This window comes from Colias eurytheme, chromosome 25, assembly GCF_061535395.1.
Source record: "Colias eurytheme isolate Ceu_HAF_F1 chromosome 25, ilColEury1 Martin Lab GWU primary, whole genome shotgun sequence".
NCBI classification, from domain to species: Eukaryota; Metazoa; Arthropoda; class Insecta; order Lepidoptera; family Pieridae; genus Colias; species Colias eurytheme.
Window position 1 is genome coordinate 2,199,644 of NC_143004.1, and position 25,370 is coordinate 2,225,013.

Sequence of the window (25,370 nt, forward strand, 5' to 3'; positions counted from 1 at the left end):
TGTCCTTGATTTTGGCAGCGGAAGAACTTGATTTTTTAATTGATTCTGGACACGACAAATATATGCTAAAACGGAAACTATAAAACTGACAAAAATGGCTTTTTAACTAATACAACGAACATTATTTTTATTGCTTGTTATTAGTAATGATAATAAAATAAGATAGACCTTTTTTTATTTTTGCAAGAACCATCTTTAATGTTATGTATAAATTAATGCATTAATGTATAGTTCATTAATGTAAATTTATTGCGGAAATGATTAAGAAACTAAGCGAAAAATTTGAATATAAACAAATTTCCTTTAATTCTACTCCTCGCAGAATATTAAGAGCCATCCTAAATCTTAATTAATACGCATAAGAGGCTGATAAATAAACAATTATAAACGAAACTGATTCTATTCAAATCACAATCACAATAACAATTGTAACAACGAAGTAGTTAAATTGAAACCAATCTAACTTGAACTCTCCTGTCCGTTTTCAATGAACCATAAACGAACGAACCTGTAGATCGCAGGTGCTATCAAGACTAACTTTAGCTCGTTCAATTTATCTTCATCTCCCACCTTATTCACAACTTTTATAAGCCATAAATGTGTAAATGCATTCATTTCTTCAAGTGCACTTAGATTAACGTCACCGTATATATCTTGATCATTAAAGCTGGCTACTCACGTACCTGCCGCAGGGGCAATATTGGAACAATCTCGGTTGCACGGCGGTCGGAACAATTTCAGCTGTTCTCTAAAACCGGCTACTCACCTTCCACTTGCAGGGGCAATTTTGAAGTTGCACCCTTAATTGGCTCCTTAATTGTAATCTGTATATGCAAGCAGGGGCAATTTTGAGAACAAAAAATTGCTCCGACCGCCGACCAACGTAGAATGTTCCAATATTGCCCCTGCGGCAGATACGTGAGTAGCCGGTTTAAGAAGAATATGCTAGGGAGCAGTAAAATAGTTTTTCACATGTTGCTAAATTGAGGCATTTAAACGTGGATTGACATGTAATAAAACACTAAATTCCAACGTGATTTGAATTTGAATGGCTGGGAATTTTTCATTATAATATCTTCGTTGGCTTGCAATAAAATGCATACTTGTTTAGATTCTTTATAAAGCGTGGTGTTCGGTTTGAAGACATTTCTCGTGTATTTTAAAGCCAAGAATTTAATAGAATGTGTGCTTGGAATTCCTTGATGGATGCGATGTAACAAATAAGAATATGTAGCAAAATATGTGATGGAAAGAAAATATTTAATTTGTTATTGGAAAAACATTACTAGGGTAGCTTGATTCGAGTGTTAAAAACATTATCGTGCAAGTACCTAATATAGGTAGGTAATTTAAATAAATATTTCGGCTCAGTCAGATATGAATTTGATGAACGGTTCGTCAAATTTTCGCATGAATGATTAACAAACATACTTCGATTCATTCTTACAAAATTTCGCGTTTAATATTTAAGTATGTACTATCAACACAAAATCAAAACTCCAATCTTCCATCACCCGAAGATTACCTTGACAATATGTCAGTCAGGGCATTGCCTTTTATACAAATATAGATTATAGGAACTAATTTGTAACAGTAAGTGCCGTTGTTTTAACAAAATAAAAAGGCAGGTTTACGGTCTGCCAGGGCTTTAGTCCATGGCTTTGTTTCCATTTCTGATTACTTCGCCATTATTAGTGTTTTTATTTTCCCTTCTCACCGCTTTTTTTGGACAGACTGTGCTTTAAATAGTTTTATTGTTATGTTTTATATTAACTGCTGCTCGTCTTGTCTCTGTTCTTTCTTTGTTAGGTGCGTCTTGAGTATTATTTAAATTAATGAAAGGGTTTTGTAGATTTTTTTGTTCGTTTACGGTAAAATATGACATTAAAAATAGGACAGAATATATTCTTCCACTTATCTATATAGCCAATACTTTACTTAGGTGGATAATTTTCAAATTTCTAAACTCAAATTAATCACTGTTCAAATCACACAAACTGCTCATCTCTGCTATTAAAAAAATAACTAACGAAGCTCAAAGATCATGCACAAATGGAAACGTGTCATCCTGCCCAAAATAAAATTGAGAACAAAATATTAAAAATTCAACGCCGATTTAAATTTAGATAAAATATAATACAAAATATTTAATCTGTCAAATCTTTCCTAATCTAAATCACTTCTAATTAATTTAAAATGAAAGTGAAAGTACAATACACGACTCTCATAGCTTAGATCCCCAAATATTATATCTATTATAATATGCAGTCTATTGTATTCCTACTATATATAATTTGAACTTCCCGTCTGCATTCTTCATTTATTATCCGAGTTACGCTAGACTGATCAGAGTTGGATCGCTTTTAACTGGATCTCCTTGTGATAGATTTAACCTTATTTTCTGTTTAACCGACTTCACTTATTAGTTAGTGATTCAGGAAAGTTGAACAAAATAGTCAATATACTTTTTAGAATTAGATGTAAACTTTAATTTTGTGTATAATTATTTTATTTATTTATTATGGATATAAAATATAGCAGGTTTAACTCATTACAGAAGTAGCTTCTAAATAAATCGGTCAATTAGTTTTATAATAAATCGTCTGAAATAAAAACACATCATGAAAACTTTTCTATTCACAATATTAGTTTAGATACGCGTATTTATTTGCAAATTGTTCTTAAACTCTACAAATCAAACGCTTCAAACGTTATCTTATATATAAAAATGAATCGCAAAATGTGTTGGTAAGCGCATAACTCGAGAACGGCTGAATCGATTTCGATAATTCTTTTTTTATTATATTCCTTGAAGTACGAGGATGGTTCTTATGTAGAGAAAACGTAAACATGTACCACGGGCGAAGCCGGGACGGACCGCTAGTAATATTATAAATGCGAAAGTAACTATCTGCCTGTCTGTCTGTTACGCTTTCCCGCCGTTATGGTGAAATTTGGCACAGACCCTGAGAATGAACATACCTACCTAGGCTACCTTTTATCAAAACACCACGCGGGCGAAGCCGCGGGCGGAAGCTAGTTACATTATAAAGAAGTGAAAATTCAAATTGCATCCATTCAATACCATGAAATCGATATTTATCTAATTTGACGTCCGCAAAAAACGCAAACTCATCTACGCTTATGACTTGCAAAAAATATAGAACAATACAATCAGAAAGCGCTTTCTCAACATTATTGTTAACAAAAGGCTTTAAACACACTGAAATGAAAGTGATGAATGATGATAATCGAGTGACCATCAACTGTGATGATTTTGTTGATATGGCACGGTTTTGAGGCTTTGCTAATGACCAGGTTTGAAAGTGTTTTTTAACTGTCAATGCATTCATTGACAGTTATGTTATGATACTTACATCATTATGTATCATGCGAAATTCTCCAAGTATCTTACGTCTTTAATTGTATTAAATACGTAATAAAACTAGCTATCCGCCCGCTGCTTCGCCCGCGTTTCCAAACAATAACCTGCATAGGACCCGCTCCTGTGGAATTTCCGGGATAAAAACTATTCTATGTTGTTATCCAAGTAACCTTGTATGTGTGTGCCAAATTTCATGAAAACCGGTTTAGCACTTTTTGTGTGAATGAGTAACAAACAAACATACAAACTTTCGCATTTATAATTAAGTCTTCTTATTAGAGGACAAAAAAAACACTATTTAAGTTATTGAATGATCGTAGTATACCTACTTCGGATAAATTATTAAAATTACTGTAATCACACTTTGATGCGTGAGTGACGTGTCCTGTATTCGATTCTCGGTGAAAACTAATAAAATCGATAGATATCAGTGATAGATGTTTACAGCATTACCCCACAAAAGGACATAGATTGATATTTCAATGTATCTCGTCAAGGGAGCATCACGAAACGGTTAAGGAAAACATCGTGAGGAAACCGACATGTCGAAGAATCAAAAAGTTCGATGACATATGTGACATCCGCCAACCCACACTTGGCCAGCGTGGATTATGGCCTGATCCCTTATGGGAGGCTTGTGTCTCAGCAATGGGATTTGGGAATATATATGGGCTGATGAAAAGGAAATAGAAATTCAATTTATAACAACGAATATCGTGATTTCGTATCCACTTGAAAAATAGCTCTTTCTGGCGTAAATACATCAAAAACAGACCTGACATACCTGTTAAAATTGTATCTATTTTTATCAATCGAATAACCACCCGTGACTGCACGCTTGCCACCCAACGTTAAGTTTTTAGGGTTCCGTACCGAAAGGGTAAAAACGGGATCCTAATATTTAAACATCGCTATCTGTCTGTCTATCACCAGGCTGTATCTCAGAAATATTGTTACATTTAGGTTACCGCTATATAACAAATAATATAAAATGTTGATTATGCAACATGCTCGGTCATAAATTGGATGTGTGCGGAACCCATAGTGTCGCGAGTCCGACTCGCACTTAACGATTTTTTATAATATAGCCATTGTATAAAAAGTGAATGGGCAGAGAATTAAAGGGGACAAAAACTAGACGACGAAATAAAAGTACGATGTTCTCGTTGTGAATGAAAACAGCAAACACTTTGTGAACTTTTTGCTTTTTAATTTAATTTTGAGTTTGCAATGTCACCTATCGAATTTAGGGTTTGATGAAAATAAATTTATACATACTATTTCGCTAACCATAACCTACAAAATACATAAAAATCCTGAAACTTAAAAACTAAAACAGACATATTATACGTCGTTGAAAATCAGTTTCTGCCTCTATCTCTACTACTATCTATACTTCTATACTAATATTATTAAGCTGAAGAGTTTGTTTGTTTGAACGTGCTAATCTCAGGAACTACTGGTCTGATTTGAAAAATTCTTTCGGTGTTAGATAGCCCATTTATCGAGGAAGGCTATAGGCTATAATATATCATTACGCTAAGACCAACTGCAACAGGAGCTTAGCCACGCGGATGAAACCGCGAAGCGCAGCTAGTAAAAAATAAACGTTTAAACAGCATATAATATCATAGAAAGCCTAAACAAGAATCTAGTCTAGTCCAGATCTCTCTTCGATATCACAGATGCTAATTAACACTCTTCAAATAGAAAAAGTCGTATCGAATTCTTCATTATCTGTTTATAACCTATCACCACAGATAATAAACTAGTACATACCTGTGCGAGTCGGACTCGCGCACGAAGAGTTCCGTACTATGGGCACCCCCTTAATATATATTTTTTTTAATTTTTTAGTGTTTGTTGTTATAGCGGAAATACATCATTTGTGAAAATTTCACCTTTCTAGCTATCACGACTATGAGATATATAGCATCTAGATAGACAGACAACAAAGTCTCAGTAATAGGGTCCGGTTTACCCTTTCGGTACGGAACCCTAAAACACATAAGAGTCAATGTCACAATTACAATGTTATTTGTCAGTTTTTTTTTATCTGTACTCGCTTTCAAATCGTATAATTAGCTGATTTAATGATGACTTCGTTGCAAACGCACTACGCATACATTAATATGAGGCAAGGCAAGTAATTGACAGACAGACAATATTTTTATAGTGTAATTATTGGCTTTTTTACTTTAGTAAGAAAATAGGATTCTGTTTACATTTGCATTGCACAGAACATAGTATATTCTATTTATTATATTGTGTTGTAATATTGTTTTAAAAACTATAAAAGGTAGTTTAAAGTTTTATAATTATAATACGTAAATTTGTGATAAACATATTATACTATAATAAAATAAAATTATATAATTACTATTTAAATACTACACACATTTGTTATAACTTATACTATTATTAAGTAAACATTTTACCGTAATTCAGCTAAATTTCCTATATTTTATTGTATTGATAGGTAAATAATATTTACTAAAGTTAATTAAGATATAAGTTTTATTAGCTCAAGAAGAATTAACAAATAAAGTAAAAGTATAGAACCGATAGGAATCCAACACACAACTGACGTATTTCGACTTTAATTGATCGCACAAGTCGCTCGTTTGCTTCGTGCCAATTCCGTTCACAAAAACTCCATACAATGAAGTGCTAACAGCAAAAACATGACAGCTTTAATTGGCTAAAAGAAATTTAATAAATTTATAGGTCATTTTTTGTTGACCGTACGTTTTGGTGTCATACTTGACATAGAGACCTCGTATGAACAGGATGGGTATTGGAACGGTATATTTCGCTTTTTGTAAGCTCATTTGAACTTTGCGCTTTGATTTTTTATGTAAGAACGTTTGTTAATCATGTTTGGTGGGTAGACAATATAGATTTTCTATGTAAGTTTTTCTATGTATCGTTTATTTTTAAGTTATTGCATAGCTTTTATCTCAGACTTTGAGCGCGGCGGCCGAATGTAAAAATTCCGTAACGAAAAAACCTAACACCCCCCACTCCAACCGGCACAGCGATGCGATGCTATGCAATAGCTTTACCGTCTCGAGTGCCACTCGTATTTTTTATAACTAAAAAGTCAATTTACAAAACGATAGATAGGCAGCTAAAGCCTGCAAAATAAGTATCTTCGAAACAGTCAAACAGATAAACAAAATAGGTACCATAGATACCTACTTATTCCATTGTCATTCTTAACTACAGAATGAAGACAAAAAACAGGTTGTATTACCTACTATATTAATTATTTATGTAAAAGCTATTCCATGCATTTTATTAACACTTACCTACACTAAGACTTAACAGCCTAAAATACCTGTGTCTATAAATTCAACTTTAGAATTCTATGTTGAAAATTCACAGTTCGACAATAAAATTTACAAAGACAGTTTGAGTCGTTAAACAGTACATGTCCACATAAATACATCAAAATAACTCTAGCCGTTCCAACGGGTTTATAATAATGATTAAAACGTATTCTACTGGTATGAGGAAATGGTCTAATTGTTTTGAAACTCGTTGAGACAAAGAGACGTTAAATATATTATTATTTTGTACTGTATAGTGTATTTAAATTTATGTGCTTTATGGTAACTGTTTAAACCGTTGCCCGTTGTTCATAGGCTGTGTGATATATGCATTCATTTATAACAATTGCATAGTCTGTTGTTTGAATTGTCTATGTAAAAATAAAAAATACAGTCTCCTAAAATAGAGCAAGGCAGTTTCAATAGTTTGTGCTGTGTTTTATTGTGTGCTTTAAATACCGAAAAGATACCTATAACTTATTTGATAGAAAATATACCTATTTATATATTTAACCAGAGGTCAGCCACAGTTCCGACCGTGGTACATAGCCTATAGCATTGCGGGACCTATATAAATCCAAATTTGATATAATTTTTAAAATCGATTCAGTAGTTCCTGAGATTACCGCATTCAACCAAACCCCATTCTTGCATAAAATAAAGTCAAGTTGAGATACTAAAATTATCTGAAATATAGATACTAATAATTCAGCATTGAAAATTTAATGAGGGTAGAAACTAGGCTGTATTTCTAAATAACAAGCCCTAATTCTATCTAGATATCTTTAAACCTAACAATGGGTAAGCTACTATCATAAGCCTAGATCTAATTCTATTCCAACTTCTGTTTTAATGGACCTTTTCATAATTTATAGGTTTTAGTAGAATTGAGATAAAGATTTTATTTTAAATTTATTTAAATTTCATGTTTGTAACGTCTTCTTGTATTTGTCTCTTTCTTTTGTATTTATGATCTGTAGGTTATCTCTTTTTAAAGGTGTCATAATTCTCAACTTAGAAACACACATAATATTTCGATGTACAAACATTTTTCTTTTGAATCACTCTATCTATTAAAATAACTGCATCTAAATCAGTTACGCAGTTTTAAAGAATTAGCATACCTACACAGGGAGAGACATCAGCGGGAAGCGACTTTGTTTTATTACCTTTTGATCAAATCAAATATCTTTTGAATTGATGATCCAGTATCCACAAAGCAATTAAATGATTTATTACATAGGGCTATATATTAGAACTAAAATAACAGATACAATCTAGGAATTCAGTCTAGACACAGCTGGTATTGTAAAAACGGTATCTTGATAGCCTAGTACCGCAATAAGGTTGTTGTCATATAGCACGCTATAAAATAACTTTGTTAAACTAATTTTAATTATAGCCGGCAAATTGCCAGAACGTGCGCCTGCGTAACCATGACAACATAAACAAATTATGCCCGCAAATTAAATAAAAATAAAGAAACTATGCTTCTGTATATGAACATCATTTTTGTTTGCAAAATGGCTCTTACAGTCTGTTCCTAATACAAAATTTTCAGTTCGTCTTTATTTTTGATGTTTGGGCGATAAAATCCAGAACAATTTTTTAGACTTACCAAACACAAAATGTTTCTTTCTATCATAACTGTCATCCTTTTGTATGAAATTTTTAACTTAACAACCACGAAAAGTACCTATTGTGCCATAATATAGCATGCAATATTATAGCATTAACTCAACACAGACCTAATCTTAACACCATCAGGCACGCTCCAGTGACAATTAAGGATAGTAAAAAGAGTCAAGCGAGATAATTGTGTTTATTACAAAAAAGACAAGCATTATTTCCGCTTCTATAGACTAGTAGCTCAGTGGTTAACGACTAATAAAGGTCTACTGGTTCATTTTTATATTGTTAATATGAAGCTATTATAAGCTGGTGCAGATGAAAGGTATTTGAAGATTAAGTAGATAGGATCTTTTATTTCAGTCTTAAGTTCCAATAGAGATAAATGATACATGCTTGTTGAATATTTTTACAATAGAGATATACATATACATGTTTGTTGAATATTTTTACAATAGAGATAATAGATTCGTTTTTAAAGTGAAACTTTTATTACATCGTCTCAAACTTTTTGGTCTGTGTAGCGCATGTCGCCTGTATCGAGGCTGCCGGATACCTACTCGGCAGCCGACCGTCACGCGACATGCGCTACACAAAGCAGTGTTCGGAACCGTTCGAACTGTTTCACTTTTACCGTGGTTTCATAAAACCACACAACATTTTTTTAAATTATGATATAATTTATAATATACAAGATATTTACGACGAAAAGCAGAATCAGACTATACTCCACTTTATTCGAATTGCATAAGAATTTTTAAATGCAAATCAAATAAAGAGCTGTAGTGTTTAAAACAAAAAAAATATGCATCTCTAAAATTCATGTTTACAATTATTTTAACCATAATATCGTAATAGATTTAAACCATTTACCCAAAAAGTAATAACATTTTCTAATCTTGCCCAAAAACCCAATTTATCCGTAGCCAAATTAAAAATTCAATGTCAAAAATATTTCAAGTTATTTTATAATTTTCGGCCTCCTTCAAGTGTCCATTTAAATTCATAACATGGAGATAAACATAACTTAAACTTAATCCATCTCACGAATATTAACTTTACCGTTACTTCTCCATAACTTAGTATGTGCTGTTATATTCTAAGCTTTATGATATGTTAACTTACATACTAGGCCTTTCACATAATATATTTATTGCAACATGCGAATTCTTAGAAATATGGCAAAATTTTGATATTTGATGATAATCGCCTTTAGAAGTCAGCGTTCCTCGACAAATGAAGTACTTATCTAACAGTAATTTTTCAAAACCTGTGATTCCTAAGAATAGCGCGTTCAAACAAACAAACAAACTCCTAACAATGCATAATCCTCCTTTATAATATTAGAACATATAGATTCCTACTCAAAAACTATATAAAATGCAAATAAATAAATCATGAGTATCATCTCTTATACAGTAGAACCTCGATAAGTTAAAGTTCAAGGGAAACACAAAATATTTTAAGTTATAGAGGTTTTAAGTTATCAAGGGTCTATCCATTTTTCACTGCTTCTATAGCTTTTAATTTATCAGCGTAGGTGAGGGTTGTTAGTTTTCTTTTTGGACTCATTTTAAGCCAGTTTTATCACACAGTAAGTAAAGTAATGTTTCCAGGACAACAATCAAAAACTTATGATGCAAGTAAGTTGTTGTCATAAAGCTAACCGCCGCAAAGCTTTGATGAATTTCGATAAAGCAAAGGTATAGGTAATGTATTGTTTACGTTAACACTACATAGTAAACACGTGGAAGCAATAAATACCGAAACCTTTTGTTTTGACACTCTTTCAAAATGACTCATTGACAAACAATTTTATGTTATAGAGGTTGTGGAAACATTTCTTGAAGTTACTGAGGGCCAATACAGAGATTATTTATTTAAGTTATAGAGGTTGCGTATTTTAAGTTAAAGAGGTTTTGGGCTCTGATGGGAAGGGAACACATTATTTTTTGAAGTTACAGAGGTTTTTATGTTACCGAGGTTTAAGTTATCGAGGTTCAACTGTATATAAAAATGAATCGCAAAATGTGTTGGTAAGCGCATAACTCGAGAACGGCTGAACCAATTTCGATAATTCTTTTTTTATTATATTCCTTGAAGTACGAGGATGGTTCTTATGTAGAGAAAACGTAAATATGTACCACGGGCGAAGCCGGGGCGAACCGCTAGTAATTCATAAAATAAACAAAACGATAAGTTAGCGTAATCAAATTATCGTGATAATATCAATCTAGACAACTCGCAAATTGCTAATAATTTATAATTATTATGATGTAGCAGTTTTTGTAAGCATGTTTTATTTTTCTACTATATTTTTTAAATCTTTTATATTTTATTGGTTGGCGCTTTCCATATTGGATAGGTCAGTTAACATCGCACAGATTAAAAATACAGAAACAACACCGATATATTTGCTCTTAATAATAAGTATAGTTAAAATAAAAATGTGTGCGTGTACTAGTGTACACGTAAGAAGTGAAACTTCTTTATGACCTTATTTTTCAAAAAAATATTTACCAGAAATACGTCAAATCACGTGTGGTAGGGATAAGAAAAAGATGGGGCGTAACGGAAAAATGTCACGCGTAACGAAAAAATTTTACACTAAATTTTTTTCCAACCCCGATAAAGAAGTTTCACTTCAAAAAATCTATAAAACACGCTTAGTAACCGATCCTTAACAAGTGTACAAAGTTCGAATAAAATCTGTCCGTTTGGTATGGGTCAAAATCGAGTCTAAAGGAGTCGGTAACACACAAACATACATACATTTTACAAACATACAGATGAAGCTACTAAAAGCGTGTTACAAACTTTAATGACTTCGCTTTAGGACATACAATTAAAACAAAATTTACCGTTCTTTTAAAAAATAGGGTATTCGTGTCATATTAAATGATAGATGGGTGTGATTAAAACATAAATGAGTTGTTAATTAACTTGATCTAGATTCGAGGAAATATTTCGCCCACGCATGAAGTTTTTATTTTTATGTTCGAGTTATATTTATAGTTATGTTGTTATTTTTAAATAAAGTAACCGGCGCAAATTTATAGATTTGTGATGCCTAAATTAATTGCCAATTTTGAATTTTGATTATTGGAATTTATATATTCTTAACTTAGATATTTCTGTTACATCGTTTTTAAAAGTTTTTGCATTTGACCAAATAAAAAAATGTTTTTGACAAACAAATTGTTTATATTCTATTGTTGACCTTCAAATGAAAGTCAAGATTGCATGTTGCCGAGTTTATTTAACAAATTCCGTGAAATTGGAAACTCCGTGCCAGCTACGTCGATATTTTACTCTCGTAAAGTACCAGGCGAACAGAACGTACGTGAAAGTTTTGCGATATTGTCCATTATAACTTTCATCTGCACCGAGGTCACGGTGAGTTCAAGCTCAAGGCTATCAGATGACCCGTTTTATTTTATGCGACCCTGGTACAATTTGTTAGAACAATGTTGTTGATCGATACTGGGAATTCCTACTTTGTCCCTGGTATCTTTGGAGTTAATAATTATTGTTTTGATTTATAATAAAAATTTCAAGTTAATTGCACGCCTCATAAGCGAAGCGTTGAGGTGGGTACTACTGTCACTTCGCGCAAAACATCTGATTTTTCAAACTTAAAATGTCTTTATGTATCATACATTGCACTTGTAAGATAATACATACACACACATATTAAGAAAAAACACTATTTTTAACGTTCTTGATATTTTTGATGTCATTTTTGTTATTTAAACTAGTTAAAAATAGTTTAAAAAAGTTCTGTCTTGGACGTCCGTGTGTCTGTATGTGCGGAGGATTTTCTTGTTAACACGATAGCGACCGAAATACTTTACTAATCGAGTCTTTTTTTTCTCTTACGCTTGAGTATGCTCAGGAATAGAACCCTTTCATTTTTCAGGGTCTGATTCGATGTGGTTTAATTTTTATTAAATAAACAAAAATAATAATTAATAAATAATTATTAAAAAAAATTATGAGGCGTGCACTTTTGGATTTTCCAAATTATTTGTAATTATTCGCGTTCGGTTAAAATATAACATTGTGTACTAGCTTTCCGCCCGTGGCTTCGCCCACGTTTAAAAACATACACGAACACACACATACATACGTCATACATCTATCCTCACAAAAATTCGCATTTTTAATATTAGTACGATGTTTAAAATAGTACTCTATACTTACATAAATCTCATCAATATAGGTCAAAAAGTTCACTCTACACGTACACTAAGTTCTCTCTACGTATGCACAGGCAATAGAGCTATTTCAAAATCGGCCAACAAACATAATATAATAAGTATATTTGATCATAAATAGCTCTTGCAAGCACTACATCAAAGTACCGTCAGAGCAAGTATTTTGCACAATCCAATTGTTTCTGTAACTGTTTACGTTGCGAACTGTACCGTTGTTATGTGTGTATGAGGAATGTTTATATTACCCTAGTACTTATTTGACTGTGGTTTTGCTTGTTTACTTCAAAGTAAATGTTAAAATTATTATTTTATTTATTTTCTACGTTTTTAACGGACACAATAATTATTTTAAAATATTGCATAAAAACCTTTATGTACTTGCTTTCTACGTTATTTTTCTTCTTCTGCGTTTTTACTTGCGTTAGCTAATATTAAGTATTCTGTGCCTTCGTACTAAATTTCATGCAAATTGAAACATTTTTGCGCGACAGAAAAAGTATCTACAATTCTTGATTTATAACAAGTAGGTAAGTCTTCTGAAAAAAAGTAAGTAGATGTAATCATTACAGATATATCTAATCATTACATTACAATTTTATTAAACACTTACCTATTTATATTTCATTCAGTAAAGGTACCTACCTTTAAAATCATGTTCAAAGCCGTAAAACCAGATAAAAATAAACTTTCTCAGTTCTCACAAATAAGACAAATTATACGGTCCCAGTCATTTTGTGTCGTTCCAAGAATTAAGGTCTTGAAATAAAACCAAAGTAAAAAGTAATTAATACTTTGGAAGTATCGATGTGTCTCTTTGGTACTTACTGTGGACTGTGGTTAAAGATTGATCGAAAGGTCCAAGGTTCAGTTCTGAGAATTATAGCGACTTATTAAACTTTACTTATCTTGGATTGGTTTGTTTATTTTGAATGGTGTTTTTTATACCTATACTGAATTAAAAATTACTTTCATAGTAATTTTGTTTGCCAGGAGAAAAATTACAAAAAAAATGTATATTAGCTACGTAGGTTTCAAATATGGCATAACAATTTAAAACTATGATAATGGCAGTTATCATTTTATTCTCCGGGGACGGCGACATGAAGTCGAAATCATTAGAAATAGAAAATATTTTCCAAAAATGCTCTGATTTTTTCCTTGGGTGCCTACTTTACCTTACTAATAAGAACAAATTGAATAACGAACGAATCAATAGACACACCAACAGACTAACCTGTATCAAAAAGGAAACAATAATTCATCAAAACGAATTTTAACAACACCAATTTCAAATCTAAGCACCCTTCCCTCTAATAAATTCAGTATATATATTTTAGACTTTCATAAATAGTATTGTTTTCACCGACCCGAATAGAACGGATTTACCGTTTCGATATTAACCTGAATTTCATATTTTACCCATTATTCTTGTAGGCGAGAAAGCCTATTCAAGGTGCACTTGCATTGACTTAGGAACAACTTGTAAGTTACATTAAGTATATAACTTAGAAGTTACAACTAGTAAGTTACTGTATTCTTTGTAGGGATATACTTAAAGAAAGAGAAAATGACTTTGTTTTAGGTTTTATACTATGTAGTGATTATATAATAAGCTTGTTGAATAAGGAAAGGCAAAGGCAAGCAAAGTCCATTTTTAACTCGCTTTTATTAGCTTCACTTGTATGTTTATAAGTAACCTGTATGTTTATAAGTAACCTGTAAGTATATTTAAAAGTAAAAAAGTAGTAAAAGGAGACCTTTAGACTAAACGGACAGATTTAATTCAAACTTAGCATTTAATAGAGCTTTTCAATTATTCTATCATACAAAACGTTTTACTTATATATATATACTAGCGGTCCGCCCCGGCTTCGCCCGTGGTACATATGAAAAATAGATGTTGGCCGATTCTCAGACTTACCCGATATGCACAGAAAATTTCATGAGAATCGGTCCACCCGTTTCGGAGGAGTATGCAGACTAACATTGTGACACGAGAATTTTATATATAAGATAATATAATCACGAATCACGATAGAATTTTCTAATAATATTGTGCTGTAGAGCTTATTCGGTACATACAAACAAACATAATCTTTAAATTATATCAGTCTTAACCCTTAAGTATAAAATATAATAATTTCAATTCAAAAACGACACGTAAAATTATACATAATTACAAATTACAAAAAATTACAAGCTGTTATCTTAAACTAGTGATTATATCGCAAATACTAATTATAGAGTAAATATTAATTATACTAATGTACGTAAAGAATGTATTTAATATTTATGTCTGTCATAGTGATCATTTTCTCGGTTTGCGCCTACAATGTTGTTGTTATAAGAATTTAATCTTAACTAGTTAACGCTTGTGACTTTTTCTGCTCTGTTAAATATAACAATCGTATCAGACTGACTAAAATTTGAATTGTGTCTCTTCCGAGTTCCGTACGTATATAGGAAAACAAAACTTGCCAGATTTTTAAGCTATTGCACAGCTTCTATCGCAGGCCTTGAGCGCGGGGACCGAATCGAGAAATTCCGTAACGAAAAAACCTCACGCTCGCCACTCCGACGGGCACGGAGGTGTGGCTTGAAGGCATGCTATGGAATAGCTTTACCGCGGCAGTCCCCGAGTGCCACACGTCTTTTTTTTTACATAACAACATGTTTCGTTCATCCTTAGGTAACGAAACATGTTGCTCTCTATGCATATTAAAAATAATTTGGAAAATCCAAAAGTGCACGCCTCCTAATTTTTTTTTAATAAATATTTATTAATTATTATTTTTGTTTATTTAATAACAATTAAACCACATCGAATCAGACCCTGAAAAATGAAAGGGTTCTATTCCTGAGCATACTCAAGCGTAAGAGAAAAAAAAAGACTCGATTAAGTAGTAAAGTATTTCGGTCGCTATCGTGTTAACAAGAAAAAGGATCCGCACATACAGATTACAGACACACGGACGTCCAAGACAGAACTTTTTTAAACTGTTTTTTAACTAGTTTAAATAACAAAAATGACATCAAAAATATCATGAACGTTAAAAATAGTGATTTTTCTTAATATGTGTGTGTATGTATTATCTTACAAGTGCAATGTATGATACATAAAGACATTTTAAGTTTGAAAAATCAGATGTTTTGCGCGAAGTGACAGTAGTACCCACCTCAACGCTTCGCTTATGAGGCGTGCAATTATGTCTCTTTCACTATACATAAATAAATATTTTTTTTTTGTCAAAAAACACAAAAAATGCTCCAGGTGAGGCTCGAACTCACAACCCCGGCATCGCTCACGGCCACTGCCCTATAAGTACCGTGCGCTAACCAATTGCGCCACTGGAGCTATGGTCCTGGGTTCGAATTTAGGCAACACTTATATTAATTGTATATTTTCGAACGACCCTCTTATTATTTAACAAATTTTGTTTTACAAAAAATTGAGGTTTAATTTTTGAAGTGAAACTTCTTTAGGCGCGTTGACAGTAAAATTTCAGAATTGCGTCATAGCAATGCCATCACGTCGTGGAGTAGGCCATGATTTTGGTATCTTTGAATCTTGCCAAAGAAGTTTCAATTCTGACACGTGTGCTCGGCACAAACGCTCTTTTTTTTTAAATGCAGGGCTGATAAGTTGATAATTTTGTCGAAGACTGTTTTTTTTTGCAATAAAGGGAACGTTCTTACTAATATATCCTTAGTAACTATTTAGTAACCTATGACGTTGTCTATGACGCTTCGATTTTACTATCGTTCCTACATTTTTTTGTGAAAAACACAAAAAATTGCTCCAGGTGAGGCTCGAACTCACAACCCCGGCATCGCTCACGGCCACTGCCCTATAAGTACCGTGCGCTAACCAATTGCGCCACTGGAGCTGTGGTCCAGGGTTCGAAATTAGGTATTATGTGTATAGCGGATGTAGTATACCCACTTATAACATTTTAAAACTAGAAATATGTTCATAATCTTTTTTTCTTAATAGTTAAGGAAGTTCTCAAATAGGCTGTTCGACGTAAAAGATTCAAAAATAAATTTAAAAGCTTCTAATCGTCTGAATTGTGGACTGAATAGAAAAGGAGGTTAGGACATTCGTTTTAAAAAGATCCTTCTCTAGTTTCGTTTTTTTACTTATGTGAAAGTCGTGAAAATTGGTGCAATTTTTTAAGGCTTTTAAAATAAAAATAAAAATAAAATAGTAATAACTATTTATTTAATTTATTAACTTCCTATATTATAATATGTAGTTGTATTATAGATTACCTACTTATCATTTTTAATCCACTTCAACACGAGTAAAGCTGGGATTTGCAGCTACATTATTATCAACTAGATTTCCGCCCGCGGCTTCGCCCGCGTTTTTAAAGGAAAACCCGCACAGTTCCCGTCCACGTGGGATTTCCGGGATAAAACCTATCCTATGTGTTAATCCAAGTTACCCTCTTTATGTGTGCTAAATTTCATTGTAATCGGTTCAGTAGAATTTGCGTGAAAGAGTAACAAACACACACACACACACATCCTCACAAACTTTCGCATTCATAATAATATTAGTAGGACTATATTAATACTAATTTTCCTCTTTCCTTGTTACAGAAGCCGAACATCATGACCGAATGCTACCAGTGAACAAGATAAATTAGTGAATTTTGAACTTGTGTGTAATAAACTAGTGATTTCAAAATGGAGGTCAAATCTCATCTCATCGCAGCAGCTGTTATTTTGGTGTTCGGTAAGTACTTTAACTAATTATCAAATAAAAATGAAAAAAAAATAATATCAAAACTAAATAGTAAAAGATATGATAGCTTGAATATTTACTAGTACTTACAGGATTACCGTTTTAAAAGCACATTGAAATCGAATCATCCGTTTAGGATCTACTATAGGTACATACCTCGCCAGTCGCCACACGTTTTACTTATTACAGTAAAAACTACTAACATTAATTAAATAAACAAATATTTAAAAAAATAAAAAATATTTCGATATAATAGTTGTTCTAGTGATTTCTTTGACATTATAAAATATGTTTTATCTTTCTTACAAAACAAATGACGATCATTATTAATTATTGACATTATTATAAACTTTAATTCCTAAAACATTAATAATTCAGTTGTACTTATAAATAATTTATTACGATTCGTTGAACTATGCAAATGAAACATTTCATCATTGATATAGCGTTGATTAAATTTTCGCATACGCAAATTCGATTACGAATACACAAAATAAAGCCAAATGTATCGAATATTCACGTGAATAATTATGTTGCTTTTATTGAAATAACATTAAAACAATAATAATTTTACATGAAAACCTTCTATTTAGTTACATGATGTGTTTCGAAATTCCACTGGCAGCTTTCGCATTTATAATACTGTGCCCCGCGGTTTTACCCGCATTTCTCCGCTCCTGTTGGTCTTAGCGTGCTGTTATAAAACCTATAATAGCCTTCCTCGATAAATGGACTATCAAACAACGAAAGAACTTTTCAAATCGGACCAGTAGTTCCCGACATAAGCGCGTTCAAACAAAGAAACAAAATCTTCAGCTTTATAATATGTATTAGTATAGATTTGTAAGGTTGTTGGGAATCGTATCCACTACCTGTGGTACCTACTGAACCAACGGAGTATTATCAAACAACAAAGATTACCTGTTATACATTGTTCTACATTCCATTTATTCATAATGATTTACATTCATGCCGAACTCGCAATAAATCATCTGGATCATTGATCGATAGATCGTGATCGACGCGCTGCCAATAACCGTTAATGTGACATTAATCGATTATATTGATCCTTGTTGTGTTTAACCTTTTAATAGCTTTCAATGAATCATTTATTTCGAACTATCGGTTAAATGGTTTAATTGTTACGAAGGTCGTGGGTTCAATTGAGACATTTTTATATTTTGAGGGTACTTCTAGAGATTTCTGTTCTTATATAGTACTAGCTGTTCCCCGCGGTTTCACCCGCATTGCTCCGCTCCTGTTGGTCTTAGCGTGATGATATATAGCCTATCCTCGATAAATGAGCTATCTAACACCGAAAGAACTTCTTAAATCGGACCAGTAGTTCCCGACATTTATAGCGCTTTCAAACAAACAATCAAACAAAAAACAAACTCTCTTTACAATATTAGTAAGTATAGATTTTCGGTTCTTTCGGCTTCGTCTCGACTACACACACTACTACATTTTCTCCTTAATCGATCAGCCGTTTTGCGTAAAAGATTAAACCTATGTTTACATAATATTATAATCTTATTTTTAAAAGCTAAGCCATTTATTGCATATCTATAAAAAATTGAAGTATCTGTTTTTAATATTAAAATAACCGATTTTTATTAAATGCATAATAATGTATTTATACTAATATTATAAAGATGAAGAGTTTGTTTGTTTGTTTGAACGCGCTAATCACAGGAGCTACTGGTCCGATTTGAAAAATTGTTTCGGTGTTAGGTAGCCCATTTATTGAGGAAGGCTATAGGCTATATAATATATATCATCACGCTAAGAACAACAGGAGCAGAGCAATGCGGTTGAAACCGCGGAGCACAGCTAGTATAACTATATGCCACAACACACCACTACATGCTACATGGCACAACACTCTTTATTTAGTAGTTCGTTACGCTCAATCGCTAAAAACTATGTCAATTCGTATTTAAATAAATCAATTGAAGAATTGCTTCTTCAATCCCATTCGTTTCATATTATACATAATTATTAACTTTTTATTTTTTTGCGAATAAAATTGGGTCTTAATCAATCAATAAGCTTTTGAGAACACCCTGTAATTTCGGTCCGTTAAGGCTGCAGTCTAGCAAAATTGCGTTTTCAACAAGTTATTTGACAATTTTTTCCCGGCTAATGAAATGATAAACTGAATTTTTTTTTCTTGTTTATCAATTAGTGTTATATACGCAATGCGCGTGAATTTTTTCACATTTATAAAGTTACTTTATGTTACCTTAATCAGGCCTTCAAGATAAGTCTCTTTCCCCCAAAGACATTTCGAGCTAAGTTTGTGCACTCACTACGTTGCAACCGATTACAATTTACACAATCTGATCAGCGCATTATTATCCTTATATAGTCGTTATTAAAAACTGCTGAATACAATTGCCGAAAAACTTATGATTTTCTTAATTAGAACGTTATAAATTCATTAAATTTCCCATTTTTTGCCTTACAAAATCTATTGATAAATACTGCTAAAAGTTATTTTTTCCATTAATTTATTCGAGTTGGTTGAAGACCAATGAGTATTAATCCTTTAAAAAATTTTTTTTTTTAATTTTGATAATTCTTTAAATATTAAAAAAATATTTAAAATAATTAGGAAAAATCCTAGCGAATTTCTTTAGTCGCGCTCCTTGGGCCGGAGCGTTCTGACGTGTGCTCTACGCTCGATTTTCCTTCATACCGAAGTGAAAGTTGCTCTACTTCATTAAATTTAATATTTTTGTTAATTGATTATTTTTATCTTAGTTTTGTGCAAATATTCGTATTTTTAAACATTTGATTTCGATATGGAAAATAAACGAAAAAAATACGCGTGTAACTATGTACTAGAAAAAAAATTATCTTCGAACATAAAGTTAATGAAACCAAATAGATTGCAAAGGTGATTGGCAACAATTTCTTTATTTTACGGGGTGTCAGTAAAGGGATGTATATTTCTTTAAAACTAAAGTAAGCTCATAAATTTTCTTATAATATAATTTTTTTGAAGTTCCAAAAATGTTTATTTTTCGTTTGAGAAATACGAAATATAATATAAACTTGTATTGAGAACTTGAACTTCCCAAGTTCATCCGGGGAAATCCCCATACGGGGAAAATGATTTGTTTACTCCAAAATTGATCTTAGGTGTTTTAATTTTTTCTTCTAGTCATTTTCAACGTAGCGGCATGTTGTTTGATTATTAATTTTGTAACTTAAATACAGGATGTTGGTTTTATATTCTGATCTTACAGACGCGCTGACAAATTTAGTCCGCCATTTCTAGTCTAGTCTACCAACTCTAAGTACCAATATTAAAACGAATGGATTATCATCACATCATCAAAACTCAGATGTAATGGAAGATCACAATAACATATAAAATTCAGTGGGTGTTGAGAACTAAACAAACAGAAGTAACAGAGACGCGAAGAATAAAAAAAGAGGACGAAAACGATAATTCGTTGATGCTTTCCCTTTTCGACGTATTGTTAGGGTACATCACCAATCTGCAAAAAACAAAACTGATGATTCCCAATTGCTGATTAAAAATGAAAAACAAATAATCGACAACAGTGGTGAAAATTTGCTGATCACAATGAAACATCCTTCAGTGGTAGCAGATTTACTCATTTCAAATGTATCGGTGAACAGCGTAAAGGAGAGGAGGACAGGAAAACATTATGAATGTGGATGGTGGATTGTATACAGGCAGTAATCGATAAGTATGTGCAGGCGATTATGACGTTATTATTGCAGGTATCAAAAAACTTAAAACTGATATCGAAATTACTTTACCTAATGAGCAAAATGACAATAATAACTTTTTAAAAGTATAACGAGAAATATCTAAAAAATTTACTTTATACATTCCCATATCAAAAAGGGAAAATGGAACTAGTAGAAGTTAAATGTCTAATTCCGGCAAAAGACATGAATGCGGAAGATGCGGTTAAAAAAAAATTAATATTTGAAATACAATGCAAAAAATAACACTTTTGTCATAGATAAGAATCATGACTATTTTTTCTAAATTCAGGGACAACTAAACGTTGCAGAAGCAGAAGTCTGCTTATTTGCTGTTTGGACTGGAGTGAATAATTCGTTAAAAATAGAATATATAAAAAAGTATGTAACGTTTAGGCAAAATAAAATGATGGACCATTATCAAGATTTTACATAAATTGCCTACTGTCAGAATTGATTGATTCGAGACTTCAGCATTCGATGCCCATCAAGGACCCATCCTATATCATTCAAGCGATTGAAAAAAAAGAGATAAATCCAGTGCAACCGATAAAGCATCAGAATGCTAGCAAAAGATTTATTAGGTTTATCAATATAAATCTATATACTACACATAATATAATAAATCTGTAGAAGACGCATAGACTGACATCCGCGCGGACGGAGTCGCGGGCGGAAGCTAGTCAGAAATAAATATCTTTTGTTTTCATTTAACACAAACATTACATTTTTTTTATTATATACAAAATTTGTTTATCCGTTTTATTAGTTAAACTGAACAACTTTCACTAAGAAACTTAGGTCGAAAAAATGTATAGAGTTCTGCATTTTGTATGGAAAGCTTATTTTTTTTTTATATTTCGTCCAAATTTCTTTGTAAAAGTTGATCAGTTATATAAACATGAAGTTGAAGATATCAATAGAAAGTATTCGCAAATTTTGTGTACTGATAAAAAAAAATCACCCGGTGTAATTTTCACGAAAATTGTTTCAAATTGTCATTTTTGGTACTTATTACGAATATTAAATTATGCATACGAATGATTTAATTTTTAAAAATTAAGTGGAGCAACTTTCCCTTATTACATTTGTATTATTTACATATAGGATGACAGGATGCATTTGTTTGCACTACTAGACCAAGCCCTTAAACAGCTGATAATAGGAGCTGTCAAAACAGAGCGTCGAGTTAATGTAACACATTGTAACACGTACGCTCATACACTGAGCCTGTTTTTGCTAAGTTAGCGGTATGTTTATACAGGATGCTACATTTTTAAATTATATACGCTTTATGAGAGTTAAAAAAAAAGTATTTTAATTTGGTATTCATTGGTTTTTAATGATAAATTAAAAAAGCAGCAGTTACAACTGTAGTTACTTATTTAAATATCCGATTATTTCTCTTTTAAAACTATATTTATGTATATTTTATTATGTATTTTTCTTCGATAGTAGCAATTTGACATATTTTAATCGTACTTATTTGTAAACACACCACGAAGTCTACAATTTAACGGAATACTTTACATTAAAAAAAAATACGTGTGGCACTCGAGGACTGCCGCGGTAAAGCTATTGCATAGCATCACTGTGCCGGTTGGAGTGGGGGGCGTTAGGTTTTTTCGTTACGGAATTTTTAGATAGCTTCTATCGCGCTCAAGGCCCGCGATAAAAGCTATGCAATAGCTTAAATATATTTAATAAAACAGAGAACACGCTGTATAAGATATAACTCATGTCGTTATCTCCGCGTTAACCCACATCGTTTTTATCCTTACTGTACTCGCGATAATGTGTTTAATTCCGATTATAAGTTATAACTATAATTAAATTTTATCTAATTAGTTTATATGTTAGGTATCGATACTAATTATAGCATGAATTATGAGGTTTTTACACTTTGAGTGCAATTATTTAAAGTGAAGTGGTTCGTTATTACGAAAAAATTATGCTACTTCTTTCTCTGTTAATAATAAATCCATTTTAAAATTTTACCTATGACAGAATACTCGTCTACCTATATGAACAACTAGCGGTCCGCCCCGGCTTCGCCCGTGGTACATGTTTACGTTTTCTCTACATAAAAACCATCCTCGTACTTCAAGGAATATAATAAAAAAAGAATTATAGAAATCGGTTCAGCCGTTCTCGAGTTATGCGCTTACCAACACATTTTGCGATTCATTTTTATAATATACTAGCGGTCCGCCCCGGCTTCGCCCGTGGTACATATTTACGTTTTCTCTACATACCTAATAACCATCCTCGTACTTCAAGGAATGTAATAAAAAAAGAATTATCGAAATCGGTTCAGCCGTTCTCGAGTTATGCGCTTACCAACACATTTTGCGATTCATTTTTATATATAAGAAGAAGATTAGGTAATAGATTTTTTGACAAATTACTGCCAATTTTTTTTGAGAATTGCGCGATACAAACTACACAAACGAAGCAATAACTCTTGTATTGATTTAGGTAACATTTTATGATTGACTAGCTGCTCCGCGCGGTTTCACCCCCGTGGCTCCACTTCTGTTGGTCGTAGCGTGATGATATATAGCCTATAACCTTCCTTGATAAATGGGCTATCTAACACCGAAAGAATTTTGCAAATCGGACCAGTAGTTCCCGAGATTAGCGCGTTCAAACAAACAAACAAACTCTTCAGCTTTATAATATTAGTATAGATTAGTATAGATTAAAAATGGCTCATTATAACAGTTTCTCACATATTATCATCTATGTACAAACCATATATTTAACTACCCATGAAGATTATTTGTCTATAAATAGATATAGATAGGCGACTATATTTACTCTCGATAAATCTCGCAACTTGTCGCCTAACCAGTTGATCGACTAGTAATCATTATATTTGCATTCACGATTATATTGATAATTCTATTTACACACAAACTTACACCGATTAAAACTAAATTAACTTGATAGAAGGAAGATATCTGTTGATTTATAATAATTGTAAAATATTGGAAAGTTATGTTAATTTTATTGTAATTAAATGAACTTAATTATACTAAACTAGCGGTCCGCCCCGGCTTCGCCCGTGGTACATATTTTGCAATAAAAAGTAGCCTATGTCCGTTCTCGGGTATCAAAATATCTCCATACCAAATTTCATGCAAATTGGTTCAGTAATTTAGGCGTGATTGAGTAACAGACAGACAGACAGAGTTACTTTCGCATTTATAATATTAGTATGGATGATTAGTTTATTAATAGCATCTATCAATTTATTTATGTTGAGATTGTAAGGGAATATTTATATCTACAAAAAATAATTGTACAATAATTATATTATTTTGTAGCTGTGCCGCGGGGATTTACCCGCATTGCTCCGCTCTTATTGAACTTAGCGTGATGATTTAGTCTATAGTCTTCTTCCATAAAAGGGCTATCTAAAACACCGAAATATTTTTTAAATCGGACCAGTAGTTCCTGAGATTAGCGCGTTCAGGCAAACAAACTCTTCAGATTTATAATATTAGTAAAGTAAAGATGAGCGTCTACAACAAGAAAAAAACCGGCCAAGTGCGAGTCGGGCTCGCGCACAAAGGGTTCCGTAGCAGCAAATATAATAAATTACAGTTAAATCAACCTATCTCAAAAACTATAAGAGATACTTTGATCAAACCAAAAATCGTTGAAAGAGTTAATTAGCATGCATCACCTCTATTTTTTTTAGAATTTTATACCCCGTAGTTATAAAAATAGAGGGGGGGGGACATACTTTTTACGACTTTGAGAGCTGATATCTCAAAAACCGTTCACTTTAAGAAAAATGTTTTTTAGAAAACTTTATATCATTTTAAAAGACCTTTCCATTGATACCCCACACGGGTATGTACATCGAAAAAAAAAATTTCATCCCTCAGTTACATGTATGGGGGGCCCCACCCCCAATTCTTTTTTTTACTATTTAGTGTCATATTTTTGTAGCGGTTCATACAACACATATTCCCATCAAATTTCATCACTGTAGTACTTATAGTTTCCGAGTAAATCGGCTGTGACAGACGGACAGACGGACAGACGGACAGACGGACATGACGAAACTATAAGGGTTCCGTTTTTGCCATTTTGGCTACGGAACCCTAAAAAGGCTCACTGTGTATTTCTACGCATAACACAAAATCAGTCATTCTAATACAAACACTTATGTCTATAGCACAGATAATAAATAATAATAATATAATATCTAGTAATAGCCTATAATGACCCACTTTTTTAATTATTTAGTCATATAACTTGTATAACTGTACTCCCCAATATAAAGATATTATTCTCTA

General features: G+C 32.3%; 1 protein-coding gene and 2 non-coding genes across 4 annotated transcripts in view; 1 reads left to right on the forward strand and 2 right to left on the reverse strand.

Annotated features, from left to right (window-relative positions):
• LOC149897470 (serine protease inhibitor dipetalogastin) overlaps nt 1-25,370 on the forward strand; it is a 211,886-nt gene that overhangs the window by 9,434 nt on the left and 177,082 nt on the right. For both annotated transcript variants that reach the window (XR_016458190.1, XM_090116454.1), the window contains exon 2: nt 17,169-17,304. Coding sequence is in view for 1 of the 2 variants with exons in the window: in XM_090116454.1 (XP_089972580.1) it covers nt 17,256-17,304 (49 nt within the window). In the remaining variant the exon portion in view is untranslated. The remainder of the gene's footprint in view (nt 1-17,168; nt 17,305-25,370) is intronic.
• TRNAI-UAU (transfer RNA isoleucine (anticodon UAU)) lies at nt 15,827-15,918 on the reverse strand. Its single transcript is given in 2 exon segments — nt 15,827-15,862; nt 15,881-15,918. It is a non-coding gene; the product is annotated as a tRNA-Ile (tRNA).
• TRNAI-UAU (transfer RNA isoleucine (anticodon UAU)) lies at nt 16,359-16,450 on the reverse strand. Its single transcript is given in 2 exon segments — nt 16,359-16,394; nt 16,413-16,450. It is a non-coding gene; the product is annotated as a tRNA-Ile (tRNA).